General features: G+C 42.1%; 1 protein-coding gene across 1 annotated transcript in view; it reads right to left on the bottom strand.

Annotated features, from left to right (window-relative positions):
- Positions 1-12,190, bottom strand: part of CEP128 (centrosomal protein 128) — a 667,652-nt gene that overhangs the window by 131,361 nt on the left and 524,101 nt on the right. The window contains exon 21 of the mRNA XM_053697350.1: positions 5,506-5,555. Within this exon, the coding sequence (XP_053553325.1) occupies positions 5,506-5,555 (50 nt within the window). The remainder of the gene's footprint in view (positions 1-5,505; positions 5,556-12,190) is intronic.

The raw sequence follows: 12,190 nt of genomic DNA, 5'->3' as shown, positions 1-12,190 counted from the left end.
CGTCAAGGCAAACAGATTGTCCGTGATAACAACCAATCACTGTGAGCTCCTAGTGTGAGAGACAGGTAGCCGGACCAACCATGAAGCAATAAACGAAGAGCGGGGATATCAAAGATACAAATTTATTTGAATAAAATCACTGTTAAAACATAAGTTAAAAGTAGAATGGAAACAGCAACGCGTTTCTCGACCTTCCGGTCATTTCATCACCTTCCACCCGTGAGACCTGAGAAAAGGCTAAAACAATGTCTGTATGAGCCCTTGCTTTGGAAAGGGACGACGCTTGGATTAGAATGTCGTCTAGGTAAGGTGCTACAGCAATGCCCCTCGGCCTTAGGACCGCTAGAAGGGACCCTAGCACCTTTGTGAAAATTCTGGGAGCAGTGGCTAAACCGAACGGAAGAGCCACGAACTGGTAATGTTTGTCCAGAAAGGCGAACCTCAGGAACTGATGATGATCTTTGTGGATAGGAATATGCAGGTACGCATCCTTTAAGTCCACGGTAGTCATATATTGACCCTCCTGGATTGTTGGTAAAATCGTCCGAATGGTTTCCATTTTGAATGATGGAACTCTGAGGAATTTGTTTAGAATTTTTAAATCCAGAATTGGAATGAAGGTTCCCTCTTTTTTGGGAACTACAAACAGGTTTGAGTAAAAACCCAGACTTTTTTCCGCTGTTGGAACTGGGTTTATCACTCCCATTTTTAATAGGTCTCCTACGCAATGTAAGAATGCCTGTCTCTTTATCTGGTCTGAAGATAAGCGAGACATGTGGAACCTTCCCCTTGGAGGAAGTTCCTTGAACTCTAGAAGATACCCCTGAGAGACAATTTCTAGTGCCCAGGGATCCGGAACATCTCTTGCCCAAGCCTGAGCAAAGAGAGAAAGTCTGCCCCCTACTAGATCCGGTCCCGGATCGGGGGCTACCCCTTCATGCTGTCTTGGTAGCAGCAGCAGGCTTCTTGGCCTGTTTACCCTTGTTCCAGCCTTGCAATGGTTTCCATGCTGGTTTAGGCTGAGAAGCGTTACCCTCTTGTCTAGAGGCTGCAGAGTTAGAAGCCGGTCCATTCCTGAAATTGGGAAAGGAACGAAAATTAGATTTGTTCTTAGCCTTGAAAGGCCTATCCTGTTGGAGGGCATGACCCTTTCCCCCAGTGATGTCTGAAATAATCTCCTTCAATTCTGGCCCGAAAAGGGTCTTACCTTTGAAAGGAATATTAAGTAATTTTGTTTTGGAGGACACATCCGCCGACCAAGATTTTAGCCAAAGCGCCCTGCGCGCCACTATTGCAAAACCTGAGTTTTTCGCCGCTAATTTTGCCAATTGAAAAGCGGCATCCAAAATAAAGAAATTAGCCAACTTTAGTGCGTGAATTCTGTCCATGACTTCATCATTTGGAGTCTCCTTTTGGAGCGCACTTTCTAGTTCCTCGAACCAAAAAGACGCCGCCGTGGTGACAGGAATAATGCACGAAATTGGTTGAAGAAGGAAACCCTGCTGAACAAAAATCTTTTTAAGCAATCCTTCCAACTTTTTATCCATAGGATCTTTGAAAGCACAACTGTCCTCTATAGGAATAGTTGTGCGCTTGGCTAGCGTTGAAACTGCCCCCTCTACCTTAGGGACCGTTTGCCATGCGTCTCTTCTGGGGTCGACAATGGGGAACATTTTCTTAAATATAGGAGGTGGAACAAAAGGTACACCTGGCTTCTCCCACTCCTTAGTCACTATGTCCGCCACCCTCTTGGGTATCGGAAAAGCATCAGCGTGCACTGGGACCTCTAAGAATTTGTCCATTTTGCACAACTTCTCTGGAATTAACAAAGAATCACAATCATCAAGAGTAACTAGCACCTCCTTAAGCAGGGCGCGGAGATGTTCTAGCTTAAATTTAAATGCCACGATATCAGGTTCTGCCTGCTGAGAAATTTTTCCTGAATCAGAAATTTCTCCCTCAGACAGACCCTCACTCACTGCCAACTCAGATTGATGTGAGGGTATAACAGATAAATTATCGTCAGCGCCTACTTGCTCATCCTCTGTATTTAAAACTGAGCAATCACGCTTTCTGGGAAATGCTGGCAGTTTGGATAAAAGAGCTGCTATAGAATTATCCATTACTGCTGTTAATTGCTGCATAGTAACAAGCATTGGCGCGCTAGATATACTAGGTATCGCCGGCGCGGGCAAAACTGGTGTTGACACAGAAGGAGAGGATGATGAACTATCCCCACTACCTTCATTAGAAGAATCATCTTGGGCAACCTTATTAAATGTGACAGTACTGTCCTTACTTTGTTTGGACGCCATGGCACAATTTGCACATACATTTAAAGGGGGAACCACCTTGGCCTCCATACACACAGAACATATGCTATCTGAAGGTACAGACATGTTAGACAGATTTAGGCAGGCTATTAATGCAAGAAAAACAATTTTAAACAAAACTGTTACTGTCTCTTTAAATAATAAAAAGAACACACTTTATTTCTGAATGTTCAAAAAACTATCAAAGAAATATCCGATGTTTCTGAAATTTACACCCCAGTGTCTTAATGCTTTGAAAGTATTGCACACCAAATTCCAAGTCTCTAACCCCTTAAATGAGCAAACCGGAGCTAATAGTTCAATTTACCGGTTTAAACACACTACAGTTCCTGCCACAGACTTTGCTGCGGCTTTTACCTTCCTTAGGGGTTATTCACCACAGAATTAAGCCTCCCTGAGTCCTTTTCTCAGTCACAGGACGCTCTCACATGAAGCTGCATGCACTGCCTATGGAAGTAACTGCGCAACTGAGGCGCGAAAATGAGGCCTCCTCCCTCTGCATGTCAGAGTGAAGGGGCCTTTCTGACTAGATTAGGCGTCTAAACAACTGCCAGGCGCAAATAAACGTTCCCAAAAGTGTTTCAATTCACAAAAAACACTCCAATTGTCATATAATATGATAAAAAACTAATCGATTTAGCCCACAATAGTGTCAACCAGCATAGAGCCCAATTTTTAAGCCTTAATTCTGTTACTGAGTCTAAGAAAATGGCTTACCGGTCCCATAAGGGAAAACTGACAGTCTTTACTAGCATTACTGGGTCTTGTTAGAAAAGAGACTGGTCATACCTGAAGCAGATAAGTCTGCAAACTGTTCCCCCCAACTGAAGTTCTCTGGTTTCAACAGTCCTGCGTGGAAATAGCAATGTATTTTAGTTACTGGTGCTAAAATCATACTCCTCTATTAACAGAAATCTTCATCACTTTCTGTTGTAGAGTAAATAGTACAAACCGGCACTATTTTAAAATAACAAACTCTTGATAGAAGAAATAAAACTACAACTAACACCACAAACTCTTTACCATCCCCGTGGAGATGCTACTTGTTCAGAGCGGCAAAGAGAATGACTGGGGGGGCGGAGCCAGAGGGGGGGCTATATGGACAGCTTTTGCTGTGTGCTCTCTTTGCCATTTCCTGTAGGGGAAGAGAATATCCCACAAGTAAGGATGAAGCCGTGGACCGGACACACCAATGTAGGAGAAATATCACTTGCGTGCATCGCTGGTGTTACAAATAAATCGATCACAAGAGCGTGCTTCCATAGGCTCCTATGGGAGCCTCGTTCTGATGCCGTCAGAGATGACATCACAACCTTGCGCTGCAAAGGGGGTAAGTAGCCCAGCATTTTTAAATATATTTGTATATAAATATATATTTATGTGTTAATATGTGTATATACACATACTAACACATAAATATATATGTATATACACATACTAACACATAAATATATATGTATATAAGCACAAATATATATATTTATATTGCAGTCTATGGGAACTGTGCCATTTTTTTTTTTCAAACACCCCACTCCCACCAACTTTAAAGTGATGGTAAACTCTCCCCTTTTTAAAATCAGATCTGGAATGTAAGCGCTATTTTAGATAGAGTTTTATTCATCATGTGCAATGAAGATGCGCTATAACTTAGTTATTAATATAGATATGAAATTCAAATACCCCACGTTACACCACCCACTTCAAAAGTCAATTTTCCTGTCAGCTAAATGATTGAATTACTCTCCAATCAATGCTCTAGCTACAACAAAAGTGCCATATGGGGAGAGCGCTGATTGGACAACAATTCAATCTTTAGCTCACAGAAAAGTTTACTTTTGAAGTGGGCGGAGGAACATGCAGTATTTGCATTTCATATCTATATTAATAACTAAGTTATACTGCATCTTCATTACAGCTAATGAATTAAACTTCATCTAAAATAGCGCTTACATTCCAGATCTGATTTTATAAAGGGGAGAGTTTACCATCACTTTAAAGCCCCAAAACTGCCTAGTGTAGTTATTTTTTATATTAAAAAAATATAATTTTATTTAAATAAAAAACTATATTCCCTCTATTTTGAGGGCATTTGGGGCACTTTTAGAAAATTAACCAGAGATATAATAATTGCAAGCGCGCAATAATTTATCGCTCCACTTGTAATCTAGCCCTTTATCAGGCAAAACAATAAGCAAGCAACAAAAAAGGCAATCAATATGCACAACTGACATCTCATTTTCTAACTCTTGGAATAAAAATAAATGCTGGGCTAAGAATTATTTTAAACCTATCTCAGCTATATCTTTCTATACTGTGAGGGCACGTGCACTAGTATTCTAACTCCACCCCTTCTCTGAGAGTCAGCTGTAGTTTATATGGCACAAATTAGGTGTCCATAGGCACAATACAGACCACCCCCAGGTCTCTGAGTTGAAATACTGGTGCATGGGCCTTCACGGCATATGTACGTATGCCACTACAAAAAAAAAAAAAGAGTAATAACTTTTACTAGAGGCTCTTTTGCTAATGGAAATATATTGCAAAAATACTTCTATTTAAAATTGAAATGCACCCACGCACATTTCAATTTTGACCTTTTCAATTTAATGTGCAGGGACAAACAATGGTTGACACTGGGTAAGGTCAGGGTGACAGATCAGAGAGAAACTTTTCTGCATTCTAAGAGACTGTATACAGGGGTGCATCTGAGAACTAAGCAGCACTTGTGCACCAAAAGCAGATGTAGCATGTGCAGGTGTCACAAAGTTGTGTGCACAATGTTTGATTGTCAAATTACTGTTAAGGATTAGGTGACCTTCAGAGGTTTAAACGGAGAGCAGGAATTCTTTTTGGGATTGTTCCCGTAGCCTCTATAATCGCTACAAGTCTGCTTTGGGAAACCACTAATGCCGTTCATTCATTTTAGAATCTTTAAATGATGTTTATGCAAGCTCTTGGGCTTTAAAATATAAAACCTGAAGGAGAGATAAAACTAGTCTGTACATTCAGTAGTGTAGCACAACACATACATTTCAGATATAACTTAATTCACTATGTAGGTCAAAAAGAGAACCAGCACTAGCAAAATATGGTCTCACACTGGGGTGCGTGATTGGATTGTAGAACCTCAAACTAACCCAAATGGGGGTCAAACTGACGGAAATCTGCTCACCTGAAGTAGCCACATCTCTTCGTCCCGTTTACAGGTCCTCTCTAGCAAACCTACAAATGAAGAGAAACCAATGTAATTAAATGACAAACGCTAGACATTATGAATCATATCAGATAGTCTGCAGTTATTGTTCATCTATATAGGGGAAGTTATGTAGTATATAATTGAAAGTGATGGTCACATGGACCAGTATTTTTCTATTAGTTTATTGTGACACATTGGTTCCCCTAAACTAGGGGGATATTGGAGGGCGGAGGCATCACAGAATTATACTTGTTTTACTGCAGTGCTAACGTATCTCACACGTTTCCATTGCTTGCTGCACAATTCTTCAGAGAAGCCTTTTCTTGCTGTAAATTGAATTCCCCTTCATGTAGTGCTGGTCAACACCCACCAGAATGTATAACCATACTCATGCAGTCCCAGATTTACAAATACAATGACCAGTGGCTATTAACTATGGGCTAGATAACAAGCGGAGCGCTAAATTATTCCATTACAAGTGGCTGGTTATTGCTACCGTTAGCTCGCAGTAGCAATTAGATCTCCAAAAATTAACGAGAGATCCGATCTCTGGTAAATTTTCTAAAAGTGTCAAACCAAATGCCCTTAAAATAGAGGGCATTATAGTTTACTTAAAAAAAAATAGCATTTTTTTTAATAATAAAAAAAAAAAACACTAGGCAGTTTTGGGGCTTTAAAGTTGGTGGGAAGTTGGTGCTAGAAAAAAAAAGTGACTGAAAAGTGCCTTTACATTGCGGTCTATGGGAACTGTGTGTTCCCAGTAAATATATATATATATATATATATATATATATATATATATATATATATATATACTTATATACAGATATATTTTCTCCTAACCCACTTCCTGTCCTCCAACTCATTGCTTGACCCCCTGCAATCTGGCTTCTGTTCCCAACACTCAACTGAGACTGCCCTCGCCAAGGTTACCAACGATCTTCTTTCTGCTAAAAACAATGGCCACTACTCTATACTCATCTTACTTGACCTGTCTGCTTCCTTTGACACTGTTGACCATCCCCTCCTCCTACGGACTCTCAGCTACCTTGGGCTCTGTGACATTGCCCTCTCCTGGATCCACTCTTATCTCTCTAATAGGTCCTTTTTTGTCTCATTTGCTGGCGACTCCTCCTCTTCATTGCCTCTGTCGGAGTACCTCAAGGCACTGTTCTAGGCCCTCTACCCTTCTCTATCTATTCTTCCTCACTGCATAAACTTATCGGTAGCTATGGCTTCAACTACCACCTCTATGCTGAGGATACTCAGATCTACCTATACACCCCTGCACTCTCTCCTTCTGTCCTGTCCCACATCAGCGACTGCTTATCTGGCTGGCATTTCTTCCTGGATGGTCTCTCACCACCTAAAAATCAACATGTCCAAGACTGAGCTTCTTCTAATCCCCCCCATCTAATTCTACTCCAGTTTCTAACTTTAATATCACTGTTGGCGACACCAGTATCTCCCCATCACCCCAAGTCTGCTACCTAGGAGTTACACTTGACTCCAATCTGTCCTTCATACCCCACATCCAATTGCTCTCTTCATCCTGTCGCAACCACCTACGCAATATCTCCAAAATTCGTCCTTTTCTGAGTGCTGAAACTACTAAACATCTAATCCATTACCTAGTAATTTCCCGGCTTGACTACTGTAATAACTTACTTACTGGCCTGCCTCTCCCCTCTTCAATCCATCCTAAATGCCTCTGCTAGGCTAATCCACCTCTCCCAACGCTCTATCTGCTTCACCCCTCTGTGAGTCCCTTCACTGGATCCCCATTCACAGCAGAATTAAATTCAAAATTCTCACTCTGACCTACAAAGCCCTTACCAATGCAGCCCCTCCCCACCTGTCCTCACTCATCAACAAATATACTCCAGCCTGTTCCCTAAGATCCAACAACGATCTACTCCTTGCATCTTCTAACATCACCTCCTCCCATGCTAGACTACAGGACTTCTCTCGTGCAGCACCAACCCTCTGGAACGCACTTCCTCGAGCTGTCAGACTTTCCCTCAACCTCTTCTCCTTTAAACGCTCCCTACAGAACTTTTTGTTCAGGGAAGCCTATAACCAAATCAGTAACTAATGAATTCCACTTGCCGAATAGTTGCCCTCATTTAACTCCACACTAACATCATTCCCACCTTTGCAGTCCCCACCTCCTGTTTCTCACCCTCCTACCCATCTAGATTGTAACTTCCCATGGGAGCAGGGCTCCCAATCCCCCCTGTATTTGTTTGTTAAATTTTGTCTGGTGTCTCATATTGTACTGTCCTTTTATCTTTGTACCCATGGACAGCGCTGCGGAATCTGTTGGCGCTTTATAAAACAGAATTTATGTTTACCTGATAAATTACTTTCTCCAACGGTGTGTCCGGTCCACGGCGTCATCCTTACTTGTGGGATATTCTCTTCCCCAACAGGAAATGGCAAAGAGCCCAGCAAAGCTGGTCACATGATCCCTCCTAGGCTCCGCCTACCCCAGTCATTCGACCGACGTTAAGGAGGAATATTTGCATAGGAGAAACCATATGATACCGTGGTGACTGTAGTTAAAGAAAATAAATTATCAGACCTGATTAAAAAACCAGGGCGGGCCGTGGACCGGACACACCGTTGGAGAAAGTAATTTATCAGGTAAACATAAATTCTGTTTTCTCCAACATAGGTGTGTCCGGTCCACGGCGTCATCCTTACTTGTGGGAACCAATACCAAAGCTTTAGGACACGGATGAAGGGAGGGAGCAAATCAGGTCACCTAAATGGAAGGCACCACGGCTTGCAAAACCTTTCTCCCAAAAATAGCCTCAGAAGAAGCAAAAGTATCAAACTTGTAAAATTTGGTAAAAGTGTGCAGTGAAGACCAAGTCGCTGCCCTACATATCTGATCAACAGAAGCCTCGTTCTTGAAGGCCCATGTGGAAGCCACAGCCCTAGTGGAATGAGCTGTGATTCTTTCAGGAGGCTGCCGTCCGGCAGTCTCGTAAGCCAATCTGATGATGCTTTTAATCCAAAAAGAGAGAGAGGTAGAAGTTGCTTTATGACCTCTCCTTTTACCAGAATAAACAACAAACACTAAAAAACTCTAAGCCATCTCCGTGGAGATGTTGCCTGTACAACGGCAAAGAGAATGACTGGGGTAGGCGGAGCCTAGGAGGGATCATGTGACCAGCTTTGCTGGGCTCTTTGCCATTTCCTGTTGGGGAAGAGAATATCCCACAAGTAAGGATGACGCCGTGGACCGGACACACCTATGTTGGAGAAATAAAGAATAACAATAAAGAATACTAATTTATGTGTTAATATTCTGTATATACACATATAACACATACAAGAGAGAGAGAAAGGGAGAGAAAGGGAGAGAAAGAAAGAGAGAGATTTACATTTACCAACTGCTGCCCATCCCTGTGCGAGGTTCTGATGCTGTCTGTGACAGCATCAGAACGAGGCTCCCATGGTAGCATGCTCTGGTTAGCGCAATGCTTCCCAGCAATCCGAAAGCAAGCTTGCATTCGCATTACTGTAAACTTGTAATACCAGTGCACATTAGCGTACACTGGTATTACAAAGTGGAGTGTAAATTTCCTTCTGTATGAGGAGAGTCTACGTCATCATTCCTTACTGTTGGGAAATACTGAACCAGGCCACCAGGAGGAGGCAAAGACACCCCAGCCAAAGGCTTAAATACTCCCCCCACTTCCCTCATATCCCAGCCATGGGAACAAGGAACAGTAGGAGAAATATCAGGGTATAAATGGTGCCAGAAAAGAAAACCTAATTTGGTCCGCACATCGGAGTATACGGGCGGGGGCGGTGGACTCTCCTCATACAGAAGGAAATGAAATTATCAGGTAAGCATAATTTATATTTTCCTTCTTAATATGAGGAGAGTCCATGGCATCATTCCTTACTGTTGGAAAAACTATACCCAAGCTCTGACACTGAATGATAACGGGAGGGGTAAAAGAGAGGTGGACCCTAATCTGAGGGCACCACAGCCTGCAAACTCTTTGTCCCAAATTCTACTTCAGTCGAAGCAAAAACGTCAAACTTGTAGAATTTAGAAAAAGTATGTGGAGGACGACCAGGTAGCCGCCTTACAAATCTGATCCATAGAGGCCTCGTTCATAAAGGCCCAAGAGGAAGCCACCGCTCTAGTGCAATGAGCCGTAATCCTCTGAGGAGGTCTAAATCCCGCTGACTCATAAGATAAGCATATAACACTCGTCATCCAAAAAGATAAGGAAGTCGAAGAAGCCTTCAGACCTTTACGCTTCTCAGAGTAGATAATAAACAAGAAAGAAGTTTGCCTAAAATCCTTAGTAGCTTGAAGATAAAACTTCAAAGCTCGACCCCCATCCAGATTATGAAGTAAACGTTCCTTTGAAGAAGGATTAGAACACAAAGAAGGAACCACAATCTCCTGATTGATGTTACGATCAGACACAACCTTAGGGAGAAAACCCAAGCAGGTACGTTGGACAGCCTTATCATTGCAAGGCAGCTATTTCAGAAACTGCGTGCAGATGCAATAGCCAAAATGAAAAAAACCTTCCAGGACAACAATTTGATGTCAACCGAATGCATAGTCTCAAACGGAGCCCGTTGCAAAAACTTAAGAACAAGATTTAAACTCCAAGGTGGAGCATTAGATCTAAAAACAGGTCTGATCCTGTCTGATCTAAGCCTTAATGAAAGATTGCACATCAGGGAGCTCTGCGAGCCTCTTGTGCAGCAAAACAGATAGGCCGAAATTTGTCCCCTAAGGGAACTGGCAGATAGGCCCTTTTCCAGACCCTCCTGGAGAAAAGAAAATATCCTGGCAGCCTTAATCTTATTTCAGGCTAAACCACGCTCTTCACACCAGAATAATTAAGCTCTCCACACCTTATGATAGATGTGATGGAGTAACAGGCTTACGAGCCGGAATGAGAGTATCAATAACCCTCTCAGAGAAACCTCTCTTGGCTAGGACTAAGCGTTCAAGCTCCACGCAGTCAGCCTCAGAGAATCTAGATGTTGATGAACAAATGGACCCACACGTCCCCTAACCAAGTGTCTGAAAAGAAAGACAGTCTGCCCCCTACGTGATCCAGAACCGGATCGGGGGCTTCTTGCTCTGCTTGGATTTATCTGAATCTTCTGACTCTTTTCTGCCAACCTCCTGTGACGAAAGGCAAAGAATGACTGGGATATGAGGGAAGTAGGAGAGGTATTTAAGTCTTTGGCTGGGGTGTCTTTGCCTCCTCCTGGTAGCCAGGTTCATTATTTCCCAACAGTAAGGAATGATGCTGTGGACTCTCCTCGTATTAAGAAGGAAAGATTGTTTTAGAGGCAAGGACAGCATTACTCAAGGTTGCAAGGTTGAACTGTGCGGTTAACAGAAACTAGCTTCCAAAAACACAGTTAACTTTAAAAAATAAGTGGTCAGAGTATGAAAAAAGATTTGCATGTCACTATTTTTGTACAATAATAAAGAATCACACACGCTTGCTTTTTGACAGCAATCTTATTCCATATCAGAGGATCTACCCTCTAAAGGAACTAAAGTAGCGGACAGTTCCAGTATGCTCCATATTAAAGTCAGTTTTAAAAACAATAAAGCGCACATATAAAGTGGGAACCTCTTAGACCGAAAGCATCTAGACAATAAATCTATATTAAGTGTATACTGGCTCCCCTGGCTATGATGTACAAATGTGTACCTGCTAATGTGAGTGCCAATGTACTGTATCTACCTTACCATCATTCACACTATGGTGCATAACAGCTGCAGATATGACTGCGTCCAGTAGAAAGCTGTACACTGTAATGAGTATCTCAACGACCCAAAAGGAGGAGGCTAAGGGACCAGTTCCTGCAACACGTGGCAGGCTTTTGACTAACTCCTTCCCTGGGAGTAATTGTGTTACTGCTCTATACTTCAATCTCCCCTGTCTTTCAGTAGAAGTTCTCAGAGGGTAAAATGTGCCTCACAGCAGTCTGAGTACTCCTCTCATCAAAGAATCTGGAGCACCTCAATTTTCACCTTCCTCCTGGGAGGCAAAAATAAGGCATACCAGAGAGGCGGGAGTTTTGGGAATCTTTGCCTCCTCCTAGTGGCTAGGAGGTGAATACCAGGAGTAATGGCTCATAGACTCTCACCACCTTATGAAAAGAAAAAAAGAACAAAAATGTAATTTAAAGGACATAGTATTAAAGGGACACTGAACCCAAAAAATGTTTTCCCCATATCTTTATTTTAAAAGCAGGAATGTAAATCTTAGCAGCTAGCCCATTTTAGGTTCAGCACCATGGATAGCACTTGCTTATTGGAGGCACCAATAAGCAAGCATAACCCAGGTTCTCAACCAAAAATGGGCTGGCTCCTATGCATCACATTCCTGCTTTTTAAATAAAGATAGCAAGAGAATGAAGAAAAATTTATAAGAGTAAATTAGAAAGTTGCTTATAATTGCATGCTCTATCTGAATCATGAAATAAAAAATTGGGTTTTAGTGTCCCTTTAAAATTAATCTCAGCCTCCCTCTAGTCAAGGGTGCCACCATAGTTAAATCTAGCTTTCACAACAGTCCAAAGCTGATGTTTTAGAAACTCTCCTTCAGATACCTGTAGTGTAACCTAGGTTCAATAATAGCAGCAACCATGTTTA

The sequence above is a fragment of the Bombina bombina genome, chromosome 1 (genome assembly GCF_027579735.1).
Source record: "Bombina bombina isolate aBomBom1 chromosome 1, aBomBom1.pri, whole genome shotgun sequence".
In the NCBI taxonomy this organism is placed as follows: domain Eukaryota; kingdom Metazoa; phylum Chordata; class Amphibia; order Anura; family Bombinatoridae; genus Bombina; species Bombina bombina.
This window is presented reverse-complemented; position numbering and strand designations above follow the sequence as displayed.